The sequence below is a fragment of the Mobula birostris genome, chromosome 22 (genome assembly GCF_030028105.1).
Source record: "Mobula birostris isolate sMobBir1 chromosome 22, sMobBir1.hap1, whole genome shotgun sequence".
Taxonomy (NCBI): Eukaryota; Metazoa; Chordata; class Chondrichthyes; order Myliobatiformes; family Myliobatidae; genus Mobula; species Mobula birostris.
This window is the reverse complement of record NC_092391.1, coordinates 23,170,788-23,196,658: the sequence shown is the minus strand read 5'-3', so window position 1 is coordinate 23,196,658 and position 25,871 is coordinate 23,170,788. Positions and strand designations below refer to the sequence as shown.

The 25,871-nt window shown below is 41.5% G+C and overlaps 1 protein-coding gene across 5 annotated transcripts in view; it reads right to left on the bottom strand.

The window, feature by feature from the left end:
- The window catches only part of col27a1b (collagen, type XXVII, alpha 1b), a 487,157-nt gene that overhangs the window by 17,058 nt on the left and 444,228 nt on the right, over positions 1-25,871 (bottom strand). For 3 of the 5 annotated variants that reach the window (XM_072240297.1, XM_072240299.1, XM_072240298.1), the window contains 11 exons: positions 23,736-23,843; positions 16,447-16,500; positions 11,317-11,379; positions 8,381-8,434; positions 8,222-8,257; positions 5,656-5,673; positions 5,158-5,193; positions 4,981-5,007; positions 4,506-4,571; positions 4,204-4,372; positions 2,965-3,074 (listed from right to left, as the gene is read on the bottom strand). In XM_072240297.1, the coding sequence (XP_072096398.1) occupies positions 2,965-3,074; positions 4,204-4,372; positions 4,506-4,571; positions 4,981-5,007; positions 5,158-5,193; positions 5,656-5,673; positions 8,222-8,257; positions 8,381-8,434; positions 11,317-11,379; positions 16,447-16,500; positions 23,736-23,843 (741 nt within the window). Of the gene's footprint in view, positions 1-2,964; positions 3,075-4,203; positions 4,373-4,505; positions 4,572-4,980; positions 5,008-5,157; positions 5,194-5,655; positions 5,674-8,221; positions 8,258-8,380; positions 8,435-11,316; positions 11,380-13,375; positions 13,435-16,446; positions 16,501-23,735; positions 23,844-25,871 lie in introns of those variants that run through there. The other 2 variants (XM_072240300.1, XR_011882827.1) reach the window with 2 other exon arrangements.

Here is a 25,871-nt window from a genome sequence, read left to right as displayed (position 1 = left end):
TGAACTGTTGTAGTCCATCTGGTTAATGGCTTTGAACTGTTGTAGTCCATCTGCTGATGGCTTTGAACTGTTGTACCATCTGGTTAATAGCTTTGAACTGTTGTAGACCATCTGCTAATTACCTTGAACTGTTGTAGTCCATCTGGCTAATGGCCTTGAACTGTTGTGGTGCATCTAGCGATGGCCTTGAACTGTTGTGGTGCATCTGGTGAAGGTACTTCAATAATACTGCAGGTGAGGGTGTTCGAGGATTTTGACCTAGCTACATGTTCCTACTGCGGGACACCCAGCCGTTAATTATTGTATTTATGTGGATGTACTGTACTTTAATTTCTATAATGCTTCAGAGGTTACAAAAAGCTCATGGTAACGTATTGGCTGACAAACAAGAAGTGGAGAGTATGTGATTGTTTCTGGTTGGTAAGAAGTAACAAGTAGTGTGGTATAAGGATTGATGCTGGGGCCTCAACCTTTTACAATTTATATAAAGACGGATGAGTGGAGTGAAGGTATGATTGCTAAATTGCTGATATCATGAAAGTAGGCAATAAGGTATGTTGTGAAGAGGATCAAAGGGGGTTGTGAGCAGGCAAAAATGGTGGAGATAAAAACAAAGTGGGAAAATGTAAGGTAGTCCAGTGTGCGGCAAAAGGATTGTTATGGCCCTCTCTGCATCAGTAATTTTTTAAAGGACCATATAATGCAGGCAGTCTTACAGAAGATGCAAAGATACGTCGGGCAGTAAGTTGTGAAGACAAGCAAGGTTACTGCACGGGGATCTCGATATGCCAAGGGAGCAAGATGGTGGCATAAAAACTCTAATGATTTTAAGGATGAACGCAGTCACTATAATCGGATGAACAAGAAATCAAAAAGAATTCTTCAGTCACTGGCATAGAGCCTGATCTGAGAGCACCAGTATGAGATACACAAAGGGTTAACTCGCAGAAACAGCAAAAGCAGTTAGGAAGACAATGACGTGTTGGCCTGAAATGGAAACGCAAGAGAAAAATACGCAGCTTTGACGAAGCTAGACTTGAAATACTGCGTGCAGTCTTTGCCTCCGCACGTTTTAGTGGATTCACTGGGCATATTTTGAGATGAGAGATTACAGGTTACCATAATACACAGGAGTAGAATTAGGCTGTTTGACCCATCGAGTCTGCTCAGCCACTTAACCATGGATGAGGAGATTAAGCCTATACTGACCCTGGGGTGTAGAAGGTGGTAAAGGTGGTATGGCGTTCTCAAAGGGATTGAGAGTAGAAGGTGAGAGGCCATTTCCCTTGGCTGGAGAATTTTTGTCACTGCAAAGATTCACACTATTGCAGAGAAATTTCTTCTCTGAGAGGGCAGTGACGGTCTGAAATTCATTAAAAATATTTATGATGAAAATTAATATTTTAAAGATGGAGGAGTTGAGGCCAACATGGATTAGCCACGATTGTATTGAATGGCAAGATAGGACTGGGAGCCCACTGACCTATGAATCTTCTGCACAGTATGCTCAGTCATGGGGCATACATAAGATCAACAGATTTTTGGACTCTAAGGAGCCGCGCACCCAAGCCAAGATTATGATCAGAAAGGTGCAGATATTTTGTGTTGGGGGGGGGGAGAGGAGGAGGAGAAGGAGGAGGAGGAGAAGACCCTTAACTCCGAGTGGAGTCATCAGGACGCCGTCATGATGGCGTTGTGTTTTTTTTTTAGCAGGCTTTCTTATTTTTAAGAGGCTGAGTTGCTAGCTTGACGCTCAACCCAGCATGGATGGAAAGCATGCAAGGGAGCCGGCTGGATTTGAACTCGGGAGCCCTCGCTCTGAAGTCCAGCGCTGATGCCACTACGCCACCAGCCAGTTTCTGTCCCTATAAAGAGCTGAAAATAACTAAGTTACTCATACCTCAAGGTTACCTATGTCCAAGTTTGTCTGTGAAGAAATTCTGCATCGATTTCATTCAGGTATCAATGAGATGTACAGGAAGATGTTGTTTCCTGCTTGGCGTTGCTGCCTGCCACACCTCCAACAGCGCCCTTAGGTCAACTGCCGGGTCATCAGCCGGGGAGCACCACTCATTGATGTTTCTCTCCCATAACCCTGGTACATCTCCTGGTGGTGGAGCAGTGGGCGGGACATCTCCCTGTCACCCCCTGCAGCTTTCAATGGCGTTAGTTGGTCCCCCAATTTCTGTCCTTCCTCCTCGGCCACAGCCAAAAGCTGCCCTTTTCTGCTGCTTCAGGCAGCTCTTTGGTGGCCCACTTGAGCCTCGTTCCAGTCACTGCTGTGTCACAGAGTGCCGACGACGCCCTGGCACCCTACCCCCACAGGGTAGGTGATGGTCCTCCATCCAGCATCCTTACAGTCCACTGCCAGGTCTGAGTACTTCAGCCTCGTCCGCTCGTAGACAGCCCCCACTCCCTCTTCCCACGGGATGGTTAACATGAAGAGGGCTGTCTTGGCGGCCGTGGACCATACTACGATGTCTGGGCAGAGAGATGTGCTGGTGATCCGTGGGGAGCTCTGCCAAGATCTGCCCTCACGTTCCACTCCTTGCCCATGGACAGGAGTCTTGATGGAGCTCTTGGGCGAGTGATTTCAGCGCTCATACCAGCCTTAACAAATGGGAAGAGTTTCTGTCCCTCTGGGGAGAAGCTGCTTCTTGCATCCCGGTGCAGTCTCTAGGATCTCCGCCAGCTTCTTTAGGACCTGATCGTGCCGCCATCTGTAGTGCCCTCAGGACAAGGCAGTCTGGCATCCTGCCAGGGTGTGTTGGAGGTTGACAGTGGTGGGATATCACAGGGGGCAGCTATCCTCTTTGCCGTGAATATTTCGGGGGCAGGGCAAGGGGTCATAGGTCACCCTGATGAGGAAGCCCAAACTGGGGAAGGATCTTTGGGCTACAGTTGATATATAAAGAGTTATATCAGAGTATGTGATAAAATAGATAAATAAAAGCAGAGCTTTACCTTTGACACTGTGATGGGTTTGAGACAGGTTTGCCCGCCATTCGTGAAGTTGCACGCTACTTCAATCGTGTCAGAGGTACAGCCAAGGTTAGGATCGATCCAGTAAGTGCCTAAACATTGTGTGAAAGGAAAGAGTTCCATTATTGTACACAAGCAATGATAGGAAGCTGGGAAAGAAGAGGAAATGCACCAAGCAGATCATCTTTACAAAGTGGTCTGTGGTGCAAATACAATGTATCTGCCCAGCAAGGTAAGGATAGGAATTATTGCAATTACTACTCAGAATGTATTCTCAAACTGTCTGAAAATGGTGACAGCGTTGAATAACACCCCGATACGAGTGGCAGAGGCTGACAGCAATCGCGTCACTGATGATCGTACTTTGCAGCATGTGCAACTTTGGTTCCAGTTGGGCTTGGCTCTACCAGCAGTTTGAGGGCTGCCCAGGTTTGTGTACAACTAGGGCTTTAATGTAAATAACACACATCTTTAGATAGTTCCTGTCTCCGCCAAAACCAGTAATCTCCAAAATGCTGATTTCAATATGGGGAAATTCATGTCCATCAGTATGGGACGGGTGGGGGAGTGGGAAGTTATTGGAGAATGAGGCCAGGAGCAGATTTTGTAAGGATCAACAGCAGAGCATAGGAATTTAAAGTAGATAGCCAAAGTACCCGAGGTGACACGAACAGAACATTTTTATATGTGTTCTGCTTTTTAATGCTGAGTGCATTGTTTGAAACAGTGGTGAAAGATCTAATAGAGAAACTGAAAAGAGAATTGGATGAACATGTGAAGGGGAAAAAAAAATCAGTGGGACACCAGCAAAGAATAAAGGAGTGAAATCAACTGGATAGCTATCAAAAAGCTGGCACAGTCAAATGGATTGAATGCCTGCAATTGGTACTGTTTCAGTCATTACTACTAGGATTGACCTTGCCCAGTAACATTGCGATGGAGTGGGGAGGTGCTGTGAAGATATGCAAAGTGTGGAATGAGCTGCCAGCACAAGTGGTACATGTGAGCTCGATTTCAACGTTTAAGAAAAATTTGGATAGGCACATGGTGAGAGGGGTATGGAGGCCTACGGTCCTGGTGCAGCTCGGAGGGGCCTAGGCAGTCTAAATGGTTTGGCATGGACTAGATGGGCCAAAGGGCCTGTTTCTGTGCTGTGCTTTTCTATGACGCGACGACTGTATTAGTAATGGGAATCAGAGTCAGTGCAAGGGCTGGACTTACCATCGTTCATTCGCTGCTCACAGTTCATAAGGTCACGGCAGACCCGGACTGGATTGTCCCTAGTGCCCAGAGGGTTCTTTATGCTGTGGATAAGATTACTGAGGTAGTGTAGGGTCTTAAAGATCTCTGCTCCCTGGTCAATCAAAGGTAGGTCTGAATTCTGATAGTTCTGTGGAAGGGAAACAAATGTTGGCTTTAATAGCTGGTTAAATTCTTCACAATTAATTTTGTAATAACTTTATTACAGAAGATATGAAAAATTAGTTTCAACTGATCAAAGATTTCAATATGCATTAAGTTACCTCTGTCCTGAGTACAGTTTTGGATTCGATATACGCTTGTAAAGCAGCGCCTAGATCTTCAGTTTTCTGAAGAGGTAAGTGGTACAACATAAGAACATAATACATTTGAAACTCAATCACAGAATTGGGACCAAAGTGAGAAACTCCTGCAGAGTTAGTAATGGGCAGAGTAGTTGAAACTACTTCAAAAGTATTTTGGATATATTTAATGCTTTTTGGTCACTGTACAACAAATAATGTATTTATAGATTACCCACTAGAATCTGTTATTGCATCTGGAGAATAAAGGATGTTATTTTGTAATATTATGTGATGAATTGTAGATTGCAGTAAATATTTAATTCACCCAGTTAACTTGCTATAATACAGGCTTTTTATTATGAAATAATCAATCTGAGATCATCTCTCAGTGAGAACAAGGCAGTTTCATAACGTGTGGCTTTGAAATACATGAAGGAGTGAGAAGACAACTTACAAGTGCGTCTGGAATTCCAGGAGGGCCCTGTTCAAAAGAACAAAACTTAGTTAACCACCAAAAAATACCTATTATGACATCAGCAAAGAACGTTTCCAACAGAACATACAAAGTTCAAAACATGCAATTCTATTGTTATAATTTTAAGAGTTGGGAAAAAAAACCTCAAGAACTTACTGGTGGTCCAGGGAGTCCTCGAGGTCCCATGGGACCCTAAAATGTTAGAAGGTATAAAAGTACTCCATCAGTTTCCAGTATTAAGTTAAAAAAAATTAATATTGTAAGTGTTGCGATGATATTTTGTAATAGGTGTTAAATCTGCAGTGGTTTTATACCACCTGATTCTAATGAACATGATTAGATAAAACTATTTTTCTGATAGACAATATAGAATATTCACATAGACAATAACTGAGCAGAATGGACTGTTTTCTATGGCAAACAAATGGGATATGATGCTAAACGTGTACATTTTGCCAATATATTATGAACGTGTACTCAGCAGGGCTAAACTGCAGCTGGTCATGGGAAGATTTCTGGGCTACTTTCTCCTCTTTGTGGAACTGCTCGTAACTTGCATTAAAATATTAAACAAAAATTACATTGGGGCTGATCAGCAAAACACAGGTTAGATAAAGAACGTTATAATCTGAAAAATTAAGAGGAACATCTTACCGTTGGCCCTTGTGGCCCCTGTCGTGCAGACGAGGAACAAGGAAAAAAATATAGATATTGATGAGTAAGAAAGTCTCAGAAATATTTTATAGGTAACCAACATAATGGTTAATTACAAAGCACAGATCTCTATCTTCTGAACTGCTGTCCACAACCTATCTGGAACCTAGTTAAAATCAACATGTGGACTAATTATGAACTCAAGTGAGGTGTAATAACTAGTTCTAGCAGGCCTGTATGTGAGACCTCTGATAGAGAGGCACAGAACACTTGTGGTTCACTCCAATATATCCAGGCACTCCTGATCACGAGGAGGACTGGGGTTCTGGCTGGAGGCTGCAAGCTTTATTTTTTTATATATAAACAAGGGCTACAATGATTCACAGGTACCCAAGCAGTAGAAAGAAAATTAAAGAAGAGACCTGAAAATAATTACAGAGCTACTTGGACCTAGAAGTGTACTTCTCAGAATCAGAATCAGGTTTATTATCACCAGCATGTGACATGAAATTTGTTAAATTAGTAGCAGCAGTTCAATGCAATACATAATATAGAAGAAAAAAAATAATAATAATAAGTAAATCTTATTCAGTATACATATATTAAATAGATTAAAATCATGCAAAAAACAGTAATACTATATATTAAAAATAGTGAGGTAGCGTCCAAGGGTTCAATGTCCCTCCCTTCCCTTAAAGTTGTTTTCCATAGTTGCAAGGTGAAGGAGCCTGAAACTGCTGTTCTTCAGTGTTACCAGCATCAGCTGCTGCCATTTCAATGTCAGTGCAAGAATGAATCCCCTTTCACTTTGCAACAACATTGAGTACAAGCACACAGCCTAAGAAGTATCCACCTCGATGCCTGTGGTCTTCTCTACTGATCTTATCACTGAGCTGATGCCAGGATCTGAGCACCGTTCCCTGCAGCACCCCACTAAACTCAGCCTTCCTGCCTGAAAAAGATTCATTTATTCCTAATCCTGTTTTCTGTCCATTAACCAGTCTACAATCCAGAGTCCCCCCAATATTGTGTGACGTCTTACTGAAGACCTCCTGAAATTCCAAATGTACAGATCTGCTGGTTTGCACATAGCTATTCTGCTTATTGAAACTGACATAAGCATCGGCCTGATGGGCCACAAGGTTTGTGACAGACTTTAAATTATGCTTATTGGAACTTCAATAACTCTTAATAGATCCATTGGAATCTGTCCACTTCTACTATCATTTCCCAAGTGCCCAGTAAATATTTTCTTAATAACAAACCTCACCACTTTTCAGGCTAAGAGATCCACAGTTCTCTTTTTTTCTCACTCCCTCCTTTTTTTTAAATAATAGGACTGCATTCGTTACCTTTCCATCTAGAAAACAATTTTACATAGAACCAAATTTTGGAATTATCACTGCATCCACGTTCCACAAAGCTGCTGGTTTCAAAATTGAAAGTAACCTATCCCTTTGTCGGACTTTCTAGAAAGGAAGCTCAGGAATCAGGTCCCTGGTAAGTTGAAAGGAATGGAGTGAACATCACTAGCTGAAGCTTATGCTGAACCATCAGCATTTCTGAATAGAACATAGAACAGTACAGCACTGTACTGAACAGTTGTTTAGCAGAGGACTGGATTTTTACTCTTTATACATTGCCATTACTATTGGCAAAATCACAATTTCTGTTTATTACTCCTTGCTATTTCTCTGCTTCCCCCAAACTGATTCTATTTTTTGATTTTCCTAGCTCCGATCTTTTCTTTTTATCCTTTTCCTTATTATCCTCCTTTTACATTTCTATCTCTTCTAAGAGTGAAGTATTCCTAATTTCGATCACTTTGGATCCACATCTGCACAAATAGATCACAGTCATTCATTTGTGTTAGTGTCTGGGGTGGCACGGTAGTGCAGCAGTTAACACAACGCTTCACAGTACCAGCGGCCCGGGTTCAATGCTCGCCGCCGTCTGCGAGGAGCTTGCACGTTCTCCCCGTGACCGAGTGGGTTTCCTCTGGGTGCTCTGGTTTCCTCCCACAATCCAAAGACATACCAGTCAGTAGGTTGATTGGTCATTGTAAATTGTCCCGTGATTAGGCTGGGGTTAAATCAGAGGTTACTGGACGGAATGGGTCGAAGGGCCGGAAGACCCTATACTATGCTGTATCTCAATAAGTAAAAAAATAATAATTCTTGCAGGTGCTGCATGCATTCAAAGAAAGAGACTTCATTTGACTTTATACTTTTTTCCCAGCTTTTCTCTGATTGGAGATGCACTTTATTGTTTACATGCTCTTCCGTTTGTTCAAGTCTGGTTACTGTTACCCAATTTGCCGTTCAGAAACATCTTGCCATCTTTTCTCTTTAACTTTATGAATACCCCTTGACTAGGGCCAATGGCCCAACCTCCCTTCTATTTCTTATGTTCTATTGAACAATATTGATAATTATGATCATGATCAACACTACATAAAATTAATACTAAATCACATCTTGAATTGAGACTAATCTCAAATTGAAGAGTTAGAATTACTTATCAGGTAGAGAGACTGGCTTTTAAACTTTTCCAATGTTGATCTTACCGTGTTACCTTGACTTCCTTTATAACCTTTTGGACCCTACAAATCAATAAGCAAAAGCATTTCTTATTTCTAGATTAGCATTAGAAGAGAATGCAAATGCCAACAATTATTCAAACTATTATTTTATTCAACTATAAAGGCAAAGGAAAGAGTACTTACAGGATGTCCCCTAGGACCAGTCAAACCGAATGGACCCATGATGCCTTCTTTACCCTGGACAGGAAAGAGAATTTATCCTCTGATACCAGCAGTTTACAAACACAATTTTATTTATTGCATGTGTTTGATTGAGATAACTGATTTCAAAGCTTATTTTTTAATATTGATTTTAGCAGGGTGTGAACAGTAAGTTTTCTCGATTCTCCAAGTTTAGAAGTTAGAAAAATGTAAGTATCAACAACCACAAAATACAAGGCACAGATTAGGATATTCTGATGTTTGGTCTGAACAACAACTGAACCCCTTGACCACATCTGCATACTTTAATATATTGAGTTGCTGCCAGATGATTGGCTGATTAGATATTTGCATTAACAAGCTGGTGTACAGGTGTACCTAATAAAGTGGCTACTGACTATAATTAAGGCTGCGTCCACACTAGACCGGATAATTTTGAAAACGCCAGTTTCGAGTAAAAACGACAGGCATCCACACCAAGCGTTTTTCAAAATAACTCCACCTACATTAGAACGGATATTTAAGCGAATCTCCTCCTACTGGGCATGCGCAGGACACACAGAAAACAAGCGAAGAGGAAACGGTATACTTGGTGCGTGTTTGTCCAGTTACAGACTAGAAAAACTTTAAAGGAATTGCTGTTGGCTCTCGCGCAGGAGGACTTAAAACTAAAAAAATACTGGAGCGTATGGAGGCAACCAACAGGGAGTTCATGGACAGCATGACCTGGCTGACAACGAACATTGAAAAACTGACTAACTCTGTTGCATTAATAAAGCACCTTGTTAAATGTATAAAACATGTCTGCATCAGTGTTATCTTGTATTTCCATACAACGTTACATTAGGCTGTTACACATCCATGGTCAGAGAAGTACTTGCATAAATAGGAAACTACCTTCACACAAGCAAGGACAGAAAATAGGGCAAAGTGAGTAAACAAAGTGAGTCAGTAAGCTATGGGTCAAAGTATTTGGCGAGTACATTTCTAACTCTTCTGGCTTCAGTCTTGTTGCTGTCTGTTCTGAAATTGTTAGGTTGTGTGGGGGTTGCATTCAAGAAAACAATGAAATGCCGCGCTGCCGCCATTGGGCCGGCTCGTCATGACAGCGTTTTTAAATAGTCAAAAAAGCTCACTTTACAATTTAACTCTCACGCCGTTCACACCGACTGTGCGTTATAACAGCCGCCCGGCAGTGCTTGCGCAGTACCAAGCAGAAGCAGAAAAAACGTTGTTGTTGTGGTGTTGTCATGACAGCATTTTTAAATATCTCCATTTACCCCGTCCACACTACAACGCGCAACAATCGTTTTCAAATTTACACACTCTGAAGAGTGTTTTAGAAAAGCTCTGTTTTCGGGGGATGAAGACGCCATTTCAATGTGGACAGAGGATCAAAACAAAGAGAAAAAACTGCGTTTTCAAAATTATCCAGCGTAGTGTGGACGTAGCCAAAGACTCAAAGAATTCTGCACAGTTTTGCCCTATGGTTTTACTATAAAACTTTGTGTTTATGTAAAGTATGATTATAATATCATATTTTATAAAATCCTTTATATTTTAACAATTCCGATCTGAAGATAGTAAAGTGTATGGTCATGCACTTTGGTGGAAGAAATAAATGGGAAACTATTATTTAGATGGGGAGAGAATTCAAAATGTAAAGATGAAAAGGAACTTGGGAGTCCTTGTGCAAGATAGCCTAAAGGTTGAGTCGGTTGTGAAGAAGGCGAATACAATGTTGGCATTCATTTCTAGAGGTATAGAATATAAGAGCAAGGATATGATGCTGAGGCTCTATAAGGCACTCGTGAGACCACACTTGGAGTATTGTGTGCAGTTTTGGGCTCCTTATTTTGGAAAGTATATACTGACATTGGAAAGGGTTCAGAGAAGATTCACAAGAATGATTCCAGGAATGAAAGGGTTACCATATGAGGAACGTCTGGCAGCTCTGGGGCTGTATTCCCTGGAGTTCAGGAGAATGAGGGGGGGGTTCTCATAGAAACATTCCGAATGTTAAAAGGCCTGAAGAAATTAGATATGGCAAAGTTATTTCCCATGGTAGGGGGTCCTAGGACAAGAGGGCACGACTTCAGGATTGAAGGACATCCACTTAGAACTGAGATGTGGAGAAATTACTTTAGTCAGAGAGTGGTAAATCTGTGGAATTTGTTGCTATGAGTGGCTTGGAGGCCAAGTCATTGGGTGCATTTAAGACAGAGATAGACAGGTTCTTGATTAGCCAGGGCATCAAAGGGTAGGGGGTGAAGGCAGGGGAGTGGGGATGACTGGAAGAACTGGATCAGCCCATGATTGAATGGCAGAGCAGACTTGATGGGCTGAACGGCCTACTTCTGCTTCTATATCTTATGATCTTATAATAGATGACAGTGACTGATAACAGATAGTTCCCTCTTCCTGTAATCCACATCTTTACATCTACTCATTTTGATGTTTCCCATAATTATGCATGCTTGCAGAATTGTAAATTCCTTATTAATTCAGTAACTAGTAAAATGTGTAATTGAATCACCCTGTAATGCTCACGGATATGTGCTATCCACTGCCTCCAGATGGGGCCCACATTGTCCATTTCAAGACCACAGTGTTTATCCTTGGCTGACCGAGCAGATTGAGGGGTTGAATGCATTGACCAATGGTGCAACATACTTGTGCTTTTGAGAGTCAGGTTTGGTTCAAGTATCATATTCAGTCAATTGAAGCTTATTGTCATCTAACTACATGCAAGTATATAACATACATAATGTATATAGAAAGAAGACAACGTTTCTTCAAACCAGGGTGTGAAGCACAGTAGTATACATAACACACAATAACTTATGAAAGTAAGGATACTTCTATGCACAATTATTTACAATGTGAAATTGAATTTTCTGCAAAATGTAACTACTTACCATTAATCCTGGAGGCCCTTTTGGACCTTGGATCCCAGTAAAACCCATGTCTCCAGGATGGCCCTAAATGGAAAGCAAATAACAAGTGATGAATTGTTGCCATAATTCTAATTTACTTCCACATTCATAAGTAAGATCATCTGACTGAAAATATCAAGATACACTTAAATGCAATAAAGAATATAATTGCCAGTTATTAAGTAATTGGTCTGACCACTCCCGTGATATAACTTTCCTGTCATTGATTTTGGTGGATGGGAAATTTCGGGCTGCTAAGTGCAGAAGAGGGAAAGTTCCGAGGTCTTGCTTATTTTCCAAGGACAAAGTCAGAAGCTTCCACTGTTGTGTTAAGCTTGCCAAACACTGGTGGAGCCTTCAATAGGACTGTGGCATTGCTAACTAGAAGACAGTTACAAATCTGTATCTATTTAAACATAGATATGTCGGGTCTCACCAACATAGAGGAGGCTGCATCAGGAGCACCAGTTACAGTAGACGACCCCAACAGATTCGCAGGTGAAATGTTGCCTCACCTGCAAGGACTCACCTGGAAAGACTGGAACGACAGCTCTTCCAGGTCAGGCAACACTCCACCTGTTGGTGTACTCCCAACGTGGCCTCCTCTACATTGGTGAGACCCGACATAGTTTGGGGGAGTGCTTTATTGAGCACAAGCAGGATTTCCTGGTGGAAATTTCCAACCCCCAGTCCCAGTCTGACACACTGGTTCATGTCCTCTTCCACTGCCATGATGAGCCCACTCTCAGGTTGGAGGAGCAACACCTCATATTCCATCTGGGTAGCCTCCAACCTGATGGCATGAACACCTATTTCTCTAGCTTCTGGTAATTTACCCCCTCTCCCTTCCCTCTGTGGCTCCCCTCTTATCTTTCTCCTCACTTGCCTCTAACCGTCACCTCCTCCTTCCCTTTCTCCCATGCTCCACTCTACTTCTTTTCAAGCCCTTTACCTTTTCCACCTATCACCTCCCAGTTTCTTACTTCATCCCTACTCCCCCTGGCTTCACCTATTACCTTCCTGCTTGTTATTCTTCCCCTCCCCCACCTTCTTCCGCCTTCCTTTCCGGTCCCGATGAAGTGCCTCGGTCCAAAACGTTGACTTTCCATAGATGCTGCCTGACCTGCTGAGTTCCTCCAGCATTTTGTGCGTGTTACCCTGGATTTCCAGCATCTGTAGAATTTCTTGTGTTTATAACTTTAGATCAGATATTGGTATTGGTTTATTACTGTCATATGTACCAATATACAATGAAAAGCTTGTCTTGCATACTGTTTACACAGATCAAATCATTATACAGAGCATTGAGCTAGAATAGGTAGAACAGTAACAATGCAGGATAGAGTGTAAAGGCTACTGAAAGAGTGCAGTGCAGGTGAACGATAAAATGCAGGATTATAATGAAGTAGATTGTGAGGCCAAGAGTCCATCTTATCATACAAGTTGTCTGTTCCAGCATCTGACAAAAGTGAGGTAGAAGCTGTCCTTGAGCCTGGTGGGATGTGCTTTCAGGCTTTTGTATCTTCTGCCTGTTGGGAGAGGGGAGAAGGGGGAATGTCTGGGGTGGATGAGGTCTTTGATTATGCCGGCTGCTTTATTGAGACAGCGAGAAGTAGAGACAGGTGACCGGCAAGAGTTAAAGGTACAGATATGGTGAAGCGGGCATGGATTTCATGCCACGTCATGTGTTTAGTGTGAAATATGAGCACAGAACTTCAGCAAGTCAGGACACCTTGCTCGGGACGATCAAGTAGCCACACAGCCTTAAAATGCCCATTCTAAATGGCTTGGCGGTCTAAATGTCACGTTATAGGTTAGTTGTGGGAGAAAGTGATTGCTCTGAAACAAATCCTAATAGAACACCACTGAGCCACATAACTAACTCCCTAGGCAGGTCACTAACTCTACGAGCTTCTGCTTTTGCTGCGCTCGGTAACGAGGGATTTTTCAAATGCCTTCTTGAGGTGCACGTAAATAACACCACTAGAAAATTATTTCTGTATTCCACTTCAGTCACCTCTTCGAAAAAGTCGTGACCTACCCTTTACAAATCCACAACAAAACAGAAAATGTGGAAATACTCCGCAGGTCAGGCCGCACCTGTGGAGAGAGAAACAGAATTAACGTTTCAGGTCAATGACCTTTCTGTTTGACCTGCGGAGTACTTCCAGGATTTTCTGGTTCAGATTTCCAGCACCTGCAGTTTTTTTGCCTTTACAATCGATCCTGGCTCGCCCTGACCGACCGGACAGTTCCAGGAATACAATCACTTTATGCTTAAATACAGACTCCAGTAATTTCCCAACCACAAATGTTAGGCTAATTAGAACATTATTCCTTGGTTTTCCTCTCTCATCAAAATATTGGAGAAGCAAGGGGAAAATTTCAATCTACAGAAAGTGTTTCCCAAGAAAATCTTGTTTGGTATCCGAGTTTATATAAATGCAAGCTGTTGTTGCTACTGCTATCCGGATGTTGATAGCTCTGCTGCGAACCTTCATCCATTTCACTTCCTTCAGCTCGGCATCATTTTCATATCAATTTAGAATGGGAACTTAACCTTGGTACTGCAAAGGTCCCTATTAATTGATACTCATCGGGATGAGCAGTTAGAAGCTTCTCTAAAGTACAGATTCCAAAGATTTTAGATGTTTTGTCACATGGATGCCAGGAGAACAGTGGACAGCCAGAGATTTTTTTCCCCAATGGTGGAAATGGCTAATATGAGGGCCATAGCTTTAAGGTATCTGGAGGACAGTATAGGGCGATGTCAGAGGTAAGTTTTTTTTCCCACACAGAGAGTGATAAGAGCAAAGAATGCAATCCAGGATGGTGGTGATAGAGGCAGGTACTTTAAGGACATTTCAGAGATTCTTAGAGAGCACATAGCTGAAAGAAAAATGGAGAGCTATGTGGGAGGGAAGGATTTTAGTGTAGGTTAAAAAGTCGGCATAATATTGCGGTCTGAAGGGCCTGTGCTGTTTTATATTCTAACAGTTCACATTAATTACCTCTTTAATCTAATGCATCAATCCCAAATTACTCCCAACATGGTTCAATTATTCCATTACTTTTTAGCTCAATGACTGTACCTCCATCAACTTCCCACCCTCTCTTCCACCTAATTATTCACTGGGCCTCTCCGTTCTAACCATTCCAAACTGACAATGTAGCAGGATTCAGTTCAGTAGAAAAGGTTTGCTGATCTTTACTGAAAAAGTAAGCAAAGCTAAGTTATTTGTTTTTATCTTTTATAACCAATTAGTATTTTTAATTAATTTGCACGGGGAAAAAGTCTTTTAAGTTCATTTATAATTTTTAAGTGTTTTTAAACTTATTTTTAAAGTGTAGCAGCAACACCTCCAGGACTTTGTGAGTGAGTGGTCATATATGGTTTGTGTGGTTATGGAGGTGAATGGGAACAATGGGCTGGGTCAAGTCTGATTCAGCTTTTACCACAAAGAAAAGGAAATCAGAAAATGTTTGGGAAATTAATGTTAAAATCACGTGCAACTGTGTATCATTGCTGCATTAACTTCAAAAAAACTGAAAAATGCCCATGGTGATACATGAAATATATGAAGAATATGGGCTTTAAGAGGAATAAATAAACAAGAACAGAGGAAATAGAAGCAGAGGTCGGCCATTTGGCCCATCTCTGCCTCCACCATTCAACATGATGATGGCTGACACACTGTATGCTGGCCTCAATTCCTAGCATGCTCTTTCTCCATAGGCATTCCAGAACCTTTCAGAATTTTATCTGTCTCCACGTCAAATTCTTCTATTGATCCAGCTCCAATAACTCTCTGGGGCAAAGAATTCCAGAGATTCACTACCATTATTGAGGAGAACATTTTTACACCACAGCTTTAACTGATCAACTAACCCTTTACTATGCAACTGTGTCTCATTGTATGAGATACTCCCACTAGCACAGACATCAAAACATCAACCCATCTTGCATCGTTAGGGCTTAGTGATGTTGCAGGAAAGCAGCATCCATCATCAACAACCTACCACCACCAAGACCATGCTCTCTTCTCACTGCTGCCATCAGGTACAAGGTACAGGGGTCTCAGGACCCCCACCACCAGGTTCAGGAACAGTTACTGCCCCTCAACCATCAGGCTCCTGAACCAGTGGGGATAACTTCACTCAACCCATCACTGAACTGTTCCCACAACCTGTGGACTCACGTTCAAGGACACTTCATTTCATGACCTCAATATTTATTGCTTATTTATTTATTATTATTATTATTATTTTTCTCTCTTTTGTATTTGCACATTGGTGGTTTGTCTATCCTCTTGAGTACGGTCTTTCATTCATTGTATTGTGTTTCTTGGATTTACTGTGTTTGCCCACAAGTAAAGGAATCTCAGGGTTGTATATGGTGACATTAATGTACTTCATAATAAGTTTATATTGAACTTTGTACTTTATGTGTGTCAATGAGATCTCTCTTGTTCTTCAGAATTCTACAGCATGGAGACCTAAGCTGTTTAGTGCTCCTGGACAGAGTACAACTTTTCATCCCAAGAATAAGTTCGGTGAATCTCCGTTGGACTGTCTGCAATGCTACTACAATCCTTCCTTCATTGAGGGGACCAAAGCTGTGCCTACAATGGCTAAAAGTAAACATTTCAATAGCTCCCTCATGGTCAACACACACACACACACACACACACACACACCCATATATATTTGAGACTATTTGCACAAAGATGCCATTATTGGTTATGCTCTGAATTATTTAAAATCTAACTTACATGAATCACAAGAAAGAAGTTCATGTACTTAAGATAAGTACTTAAACTTATCTGACATCTGTGGAGTTAATGAGTATTTTGCAGGATATAGCAACACCATGTGGAGGAAATATACACTTTATAAACAAACTATGTTGGTAATGAAATGGTGAATTACTCTGCAACTTACAAACATATTAATCAAAATAAATGTTAAAATAAAAACCCTGATCAACATGCTAGTTGAGAATCCAATGACTTCCTTTTGATCTAAATGTTACTGAATTGTACAAGGTTCGGAGAAGATCGTGGAAAAGTGAAAATGATCCTTAATCTCTGAAATTAGTCACAGATCCAATACCTTTGGTCCAAATACTCCCATCAGCCCAGGGAAGCCAGACTCTCCAGGATCTCCCTGAAATCAACAAATATATTTGGGTTAGTTATAAATACAAAGTCCCATTAGACTGAGGGTTATGCTTAGCTGATAGAGACGTTAAATAGTCAACATCATAGTAGTTTTAAAAGAACTGAATATGGCTCATGTACGATAGTGTCGGTGTTTGTAAATAAAATGGCAGGGCGTTTTAAGTTTAAGGGAAACTGTAACAACTCCTTGACTGTTGTGACGCCAAACCAAGTTATCAGATGATTGATGCTAATGAGAGAGATAAGGGAGACAATGGAGAAACGTTCAAAATGTTAATGAGATAGGAGGGAGAGATTAACAGAAAAGAAACACAATTCAGAATATTGACAGACCGGTTGCTTTGAACCTGAACTATTTGAAGTTTGATGGACAAGTGATACCCCAGTACAGGGATAAAAAAAAACAGGTTCGCTAAGGCACCGGACACACCACGAGATCACGAGATAACGAGACCCTGGAAGAGCGGTGTGCCCCCACAAGTTGGTGAGAGTTTGGAGGTCCGGTTTGCGGGAACCAACCATAGACTCACAGGGTGAAAAGGTACGATTGGTGGGAACCTGGTGTGTGTGGTGCCCGCCCTTGCCTGGGTGCCGGGTTCACCGCGGAAGGACAGTCGTATCCGGAATGGAGAGGTCACAGTCGGTGACCACAGCGGGATAGAAGACATAAAAGGGTCTGCCCGAAACCAACTGCGAAGAACATCGAAGGTCTGCCTGAATCAAATTTGCATCCCCTCCCCCAACGGCACAACAGCGATTACTGCAAACTGTACTAAACTGAACTGAACTCTGCGTCACTTAAGACTGATCATTTTACCCCTAGACTGTGATAGAGCTTGGTTTGATTCCTATTACCCTAGTTCTGTGTACATATGTGCATTATCATTGCTAACCTGTTGCACTTATATCCTTACTATTAGAGTACTGTGTTACTTATTTCTTTAATGAAACTTTATTAGTTCCTAGTAATCCAGACTCCAACGAGTGGTCCATTTCTGCTGGTTTGGCAACCCAGTTACGGGGTACGTAACACTGTCCACCAAACACAGAACACAAAGCGCGGGGTAAAAAACTGCAGGTCATTAAGCCATCATGTCAGACCAGCCTCTTAAAGTGAACCCCAACTCACTGTTGGAGATTGTGAATTATGTACGTTTCCACCCATTTCATTATCCTACAATAGTGACAAAGTAACTTTGATGGTTTTCTATCTGCACCCATTTCCTATGTATGTCTATTACAATAGCAACAAGAGTTCAGTTAATGGATCCTATCCCACATACTCAATAAGAACATACTTTATTGATTTAGCGATACCCTTTGAGACTCACCGCCCCAGCAACCTCCGATTAATCCTAACCCAATCAAGGGACAATTCACAACGAGCAATTAACCTGCCTGGCATACCTCTGGACTCTGGGAAAGCCCACGCATTCCACAGGGAGCACTCCTTACAGAATGGACCTGGAATTGAACTCCGAACTCCAGAAGGAGCTGTAACTGCGTCACACTAACCTCTACGCTATCGTGGTGCTCAGCTTGGTTAATTAACGGCTATGACGGGATTTGAACTCTTGATAAATGGTCCACGTGGTTCTCTATCACTTCACAAAATTGATTCCATTTCTCTACTACCGCTTCATTGTACCTTGTAATAAGGTACAAATTATGTAATATTCAGCAACATCTGTTGCTTCATTTCCAATGCCACAAAAATGGTTCCGGTTATTTACTCTTGAATGTAACAGGAGGCTACAGCAGCACAAAACAAATCAGTACCAGGTGAAAATGTGGTTATTTCTCAACTTTAGTTGTGCTCGATACTTGAATAGTACTGGGTGAACATGTAATAGTGAATTTCAAACTGGCTAGTTTTCAACATGAATAGTACTTACCCCACGCATTTTTATCACACACTCATTTTGTTGGGATGACCAATTATTTGAAATATAAATTAAGTAAAATATCAAATGTAGTTAGTTTTGTACTGCTGAAGCTTTATGAGGCACTGGTCAGACTGCATTGTGACCTTGTACCTAGGAAATGACATGCTGGCCCTGAAGGGGATCTAGAGGAGGTTCACAAGAATAATTCAGGGAATAGAAGTTTTAATATATGAGAATCTTTTGATGGCTCTGGGCTTATACTCTGTGGAATTCAGAAAGATGAGCTAGGATCTCACTGAAATCTACCAGATACTGAAAGTCCTAGGTATAATACATGCGAAGAGAAGGTTTTCATTTGTAGATTGGAAGGATCCGAGGGCACAGCCTCAGAATAAATAGATGTCCCTTTTGAACTGGTAATGAGAAGGGGTTTCTTCAGCCAGCGGGTGGTGGATCTGTGGAATTTTTTGCCATGGAGGGCTGTGGGAACCAAATCATTGGGTGTATTTAAGGCAGAGATGGACAGGTTCTTAATTGGTAAAGGGGGGTTTAAAGGTTATGAGGACAAATTGGGAGAATGGAGTTGAGAAAGAAAGTGAGCCATAATTGAATGGCAGAGCAGTTTGATGGGCTGAATGGCCTAATTCTGCTCCTTTATTTTACGGCCTTAAGGATTGGGGTGACAGTAACATACATAAGTAACTGATTCAATTTTTATTAGATTTAAATACAATTGATGGAATATACGCAACACTCCTCCCTGCTTAGCTATAAACCCCAACACAAAAGAGAATGCATCACCAATATACTATATAATACAACTATTAAGTACAGATGTCCACAGCATAGTAAATTTAAAATTGTCCCATTCAGGCCGAAAGATTTAATTGCTGTGAAGGATTTCTTATCCTTGTGCCTTTCCCAACAAGGGGGTCACTCTTTGGTTCTGAGGCTTCTCCGTGGTGGTTGTAGGGTTGACTCTGATACAGCAGGAAGATGTTCTGGCAGCTCTGGACACTGTTCTTCTCCTTCTCCTAGCTTTTCTCCCTGGATCTACTTCAATCCTTGCTTCTTCTTGTCTTTCTCTTCCTCGCTTTCCTTTTGCTTCTAGTTTCTTGTGAGTATCTCTGATACCGCTAATTTCTCAAGAAATTAGGTCTCGTTTATCTTCCTCCATCTCCATCACTTGTGTCATCCTCCTCTCTCTTTTCCTTTTTCTTCTCTCTAGGATGTGCAACTTGATCTTGGGAAGTTACATTTAGTTCACCAGGGTATTCTCTTATTAATCCCTCTATTGGTCCCTTCACGATCTGGTCTCTTCTCTTGGTTTCCTCATCCACAACATCATCTGACAAATCCTCTGTTTTTGTATCTCCATTGACTCCTTTCTTTTCAGCTTTCCGTTCATCCAGACGGCCTTTGGTCTTTGTATCTACTTTTACAATCAGCTTTTTGTCTCCCATTTGAAGTTCATGCAATAATCTTAATGGACACAGAATAGATTCTGTTTCTTTATACTCACAAAAGCTGAATGTTTCAACTTTCCTGAAGCTCCATTTACTCTCTTCCAGCTTAAAACCAAGCCGCATTTCACAAGGAACTGTCTGATTAACATATCAGAAGCTTTCTCAGGTACATTACCTACAAAAACAGTTGTAGTCGGACCACTGCTTTTGTCACTTTCACACTTCTGAGCAGCCTGTTTCTTCCTGGTCCAATATGCTTTCCAACCAGAGACACAGAGGCTGGCACCAACAGCTTTTTGCCCTCTGTTGGGCAACTGCTCATGGTGTACAGCATGGAGACTGTTGTGGCATCACCCAGTACCTTTCTTAATTTAGTTTCAGTTGACTCTACTATAGGGGATGTGAATCCAAATGATGGGTAGATCTCCAATGAAGTTGTAGTTGTCTCAGCCACTCATGACCCCACAATGCTAGCCCTCCTCTTTTACCACATACAAGCCCAAAATGGCGTTGATTGTTGTATTTGACTGTTACAAATGTTGTTCCCACTGGAGTTATTTTTCTCCAGTATAAGTTCTTAGTTGGATATCTGCAGGCTTCAGTTTATTATCTTTAAAATGCTGTTCAAACTCATTTTGTGATATGACTAAAACAGCCGAGCCAGTGTCCAATTCAATTTTAATGAATTTGCTGTTCACCTCTGGAGTAAGGCATATAGTTTGTCTGTTGCTAGTTTTCACTGTAAATCTCAAGGCCACACAATCCTGCATCACTCTCATCATTATCACACTTTTCATCAACAACATGCAAATTAATGCACTTCTTGAAACTGCAATTTGACTTTTTATCTTCATAGTCCATTTATTTTTGTCTGCCCAACATGCTCTTTGTATGTGTCCTACTCTGTTGCATTTTCTGCATGTTTCACTTTTAAACCTTCATTGGTCTGGTCAATGTGAGCCCCTGTCACATTGGTAACATATTTTGCTTTGCCGGACCAGTTGCTGTTTAGACATTGCAATTTTCTTTATGCTCACTTTCATTTCTGACTGCAACTCAATTGCCGTTCTGTCTGTGGTTTCTATTGGAATTGTAACTTCAACTGCTTTTTTTAAATGGAAGCTGTGCTTCAGTTAGGAGCAATTTTTGAAAGCTCTCTTGTCAGATTCCACAAACGAAATGATCTCTCAGTGCATCATTTAGCCCATTATTGAACTGACAATACTCAGATAACATCTTGAATTCAGCCATGCATGCTGAAATGAGCTCCCCTTCCTTTTGATTCTGTTTATGAAACTTAAAGTGTTTTGCAGTCAACAATGGTTCCGGTTCGAAATGCTCCTGCATTACTTTCACAATATCAACAATGCTCATTCCAGCTAGTATGGTTGAAGCAGTTAAACTTTGATGCAACCCGTATGCCTTTAAATCCAATGCACTCAGAAAAATTGGTACTCATTTCCCATTGGCTATCTCACTTGCTTCAAAATACTGTTCAATCAGCTCAGTATACATGAGCCAGTTACCTGCTGAGCAATCAAGCACATCTATCTTTCTGATGCAGCCAGCCATTTCTGCTCTTTTTTTAAATGATTATTATCACCCGGTACTCACTCTTTATGAACCCGTGAACTCTTCTGTTTTCTGCCTTTTTTCTTAAACCCGACTGTTTCTACGTGCTGTGTTTTTTTTAAACTCGCCGTTCCTTGCTGCGCTTTTTAAAAACTCGTACATCTTGCTAAGCTTCAACAGGTCAGTAACCATCTCGGGTTCATTTTAAAAATACCTCGTCACCACTGTTATGGTTTGGAACTCCAACACATAAAAACTAATTGCAATAAAAAGACAGGAGTCTGAAACGTGAGTCCAACTTTGTGGTTTTACTTTAAGTGAGGCATACATATGTCACATGATGTATGCATTCATGTATTTTTAGATATAACCTGTAATGAATTATTTAAACAAACAGAGAATGCTTACTCAAACAATATATTTACAACAAATACTACAGAAATATTAAATGCCCAATACTGAAGGGAAAGTGAAGTAACTCAAGAGAAAAAAAAATCTTGCTTACGATCTGAACTGGGCACAAACTGGATCTTGTTTCCTTGCTAACTGGGGCCACTGCTGAGCTAGCGAGTGGCTACACAATAGGAACAATTGAGGGGATGGAATGGGCTGTGCAAGGCTTATCCAGAGCATAAACACTAGTATAGCTCAGGTGGGTCAAACAGCCATTTTCTGTCTATACTTTCATTGTAACTGGACATCCTCCCAATCACGAGCCTAGGGCTCTGAATGCTTTTTTGTTTTACTAGTGAAAGTTGATGATCTATGCCGTGGGACGATGTCAAGGTCCAGAAAGAGACAGTGAGTCTGAAATTTATATTTAGCATATTTGAAAGTTATCTGTTTCTGTTAAATCATCCTCTTAACTTCCAATCATTTTTCATCACCTTTGTTTCCTTGGCTGTGCAAGCCTAAGGTAGACACACTCAAGTCCCGTCAAACCCGTGAGATTGAGGTGACTTGTTCCACCCCAAACCCCGATTTGTGTGGATGCTGTGTAATTTGTTACCATTACAAATTAGTGCCACGAAATAACAAACAGACAGTGCACTGCATACAATTAAAGGAATTATATTTATGAACCTTAACTAAAGGGTTAGAAAAGAATAGCAAAAAGAAAAGGGCCTATTCTAATTAAACAGTGAAATGTGCACAAGTTGGAGCTCATCTTGAATTTCCCTGTCACTCATGTGCTGGGTCCTTGGTCAGCGTGAAAGCACACACGGCCTTCTGAATGTCGCTCGCAATCCATCTTGAACAAATGGGAATCCCACAAGATCATATGCTATGACCAGTTCTCCCTAGTGTCTTCTCTCTTCATCTGCCCCTGAACACAAGCCCAAGACCAACTTCATTGTCCCTCACCAAGAAAACCTCCCGCTAATTGGATGGCACACATTCCACATCATCCCTTATTTTCAACAATAACCCTAAAAAGGCTGACAGCAGAGCAGACTGCTCTTATAGAGAAGCTAAATGAAATACCTACAGCATAGTAGTAAAGATGTGAACCAGGGCATTACATGTAAACCACTGCATTTGAGCCTGTTTTGTCATCACCAAGGTCCACACACACACACACACACACACAGAGGAGTCAAGGCTTTATGCTTTGGCTCTTGGTAGGGTCACCCATGCCAAACAGGTCAAAGGACAGAGACCAGACTAAGAATGGTCCACTGATCTTCCAGGTTCAGGAGTTCAACTCAGGGCTAACAACTCTGACTGGTCAAACAAAACTGTTACAGAAACAGCAATGAAGAATCCTTCTACATCTGTGTGCAACGATATTCTTGAGTCTCCACCAGGGACTTGCATGGCTGACAGAAATGAAAACCGACAGGGAGCTACTGGCATGATGAAGGAAGCCTGGCCAAGGACAGACAGTGTTGGAGGACGTTCATTGCTGCCCTAAATGCTAGCAGTGTAAGGGGTAGTAAGGAAGTGCTAGTAGAGTTCAGCTAACAAACTTGTGCCTCAAACTTTGCATAGTTGCTCAAGAGCACTAAGACTCATAGGTCAACGATGACAAAATATGACACCATGAAACCATCTGATCAAATCAAGTAATACGTCATGTATAAAGGCTAAACATCACATAATGTTAGCAGGACAGTTAGTAAAATAGTTCCTCACTAATCTTCTACCTAATATAAAATTAGTTCTTGATTAATTTTAGACATCACATCACTCCAACTGATGCTGAGATCAGTCAGCCTTTATTTCCTAGAAAGCTTGGTCGAATTTAGTTAATATCAACTCAGTAAACTACAACTCGAGAAAAAAGTTGAACTGACCGGTTGACCTTTGGCACCTGGATTGCCTCTCTTCCCGGGCAGACCTGTCCCTCCTTCTGTTCCTTTTATTCCGGGTGGTCCTGTCTGACCCCGCAAACCTCTTTCTCCCTGTAATGATCACAATGGATAAAAGCAATACATTTAATGAAACCGATCACAGCACACACAATCTCCGTTGCACCATTGAACTTAAATCGAACAGTAAGTAACAATTAAGGTTCAATAATTCAGTGTTCACTACAATGGCTTACTTGTATTATTGTAACAATATTTCACTTTTGGACAGTAGAACAGTCTCACACAAGTATCTCTTTAAATGAAATCAGGGATGTTGAGTCAATCGAAATTTTCAATATTGTTGTTTGACATTAAGGCACATAACTGCATTTGAAACATGCCTGTCGTGACTGAATGGCAGAGCAGGTTTAAGAGACCAAATGGCTACTTTCTGTATCCATCCGTGCACAGAATAACCAGAAGTGTTTTGTAAATTGAGTATGTTCTTTTAATAGAACCCTGGTCAGACCCCACTTGGAGTACTGTGCTCAGTTCTGGTTGCCTCACTACAGGAAGGACGTGGAAGCCATAGAAAGGATGCAGGGGAGAATTACAAGGATGTTGCCTGGATTGGGGAGCAAGCCTCATGAGAATAGGTTGAGTGAGCTCGGCCTTTTCTCCTTGGAGCGACGGAGGATGAGAGGTGACCTGATAGAGGTGTATAAGATGATGAGAGGCATTGATCCTGTGGATAGTCAGAGGCTTTTTCCCTGGGCTGAAATGGTTGCCACAAGAGGACACAGGTTTAAGGTGCTGGGGAGTAGGTACAGAGGTGATGTCAGGTGTAAGTTGTTTACTCAGAGAGTAATGAGTGTGTGGAGTGGGCTGCCGGCAATGGTGGTGGAGGTGGATACCATAGGGTCTTTTAAGAGACTTTTGGATAGGTACATGGAGTTTAGGAAAACAGAGGGTTGTGGGGAAGTCTCGTAATTTCTAAGGTAGGGATATGTTCGGCACAACTTTGTGGGCTGAAGGGCCTGTATTGTGCTGTAGGTTTTCTATGTTTCTAATTCACCACCTCTTCGTGTTTGCAGCCTGGAAAATCATGTAGGCGAATAGACAGACATTGCAGTACTCACTTGACAGATCAAAGCAGCTTGAATTAAACTACACAGAGAGATGTTTGGTCTGGCACCAGGTATGGCCTTCCCTAAGTCAAAAGGCCATGTTTAGAAACTCTCTGCTGTAGCACTGATAATGGACAAAGGTGTGCTGCAAAGTACTGCCATGTCATCTCTACACTGTCTGATATGACTAGTATCCTCCTTCAAGGCTGGACCACACTGACCACCTTGTAACTCTCAAATCTGACCACCACTTCCCCAGATGGGTCCAGTCAACTTCCTATTTGGAAGAGGTGGGGTGGCTTATTGACAGGGTTTCCATGGAGATTGGGTCTGATATGCTAATCAGGCACAAGATGCACGAGTAGGTGCAGCAGTAACAAACAGCTCTCACTCCAACATGACGCTTTATATATTCAGAGCTCTGCCTCCAATCGTACAACAATCAACATAGATTCCAACAGCCACTCGTCTCAGAGTGGATCACTTCATTTACCCAACTTACGCTCTCAAAGAGAATGAGCATTAACTATAGATGTGGCTGACAAACAAATTTACTTTCACTTCATTTTGACAGGCACTTCTGTAGTCAAATTTAATGAAATGCTTGGGACTTGGATTGGGCACGTGATGCTTTTGCTGGAACTAAATGATGATAAAGAATAATTATAAAATAGTCTACAGAAAAAGCTATGCTTGATTGTTGTAGCAGAATAATCTCCATTATTTTATTGCATTTGATATAATCAGTGCTGTAAAAGGCATTTGGTTAAATGCACTTCATTGTATGGGTATAATTTACTAATATGGAAATGCATTGCTCTCGGCCTCACATAATATAACAGGACAGCATCAGCACTGGGGAAACTGGAAAGGCTGAAGACTGAGTTGCCATATATAAATGTTATGCTCTTATGTTGATGTTCTCCCTCTCCCATGGCCATTATTTCCTATCTTTCTCTCTCCAACCACACCCATTAACGATGATTTGTACAGCTTACCCGCATGGCCTCAC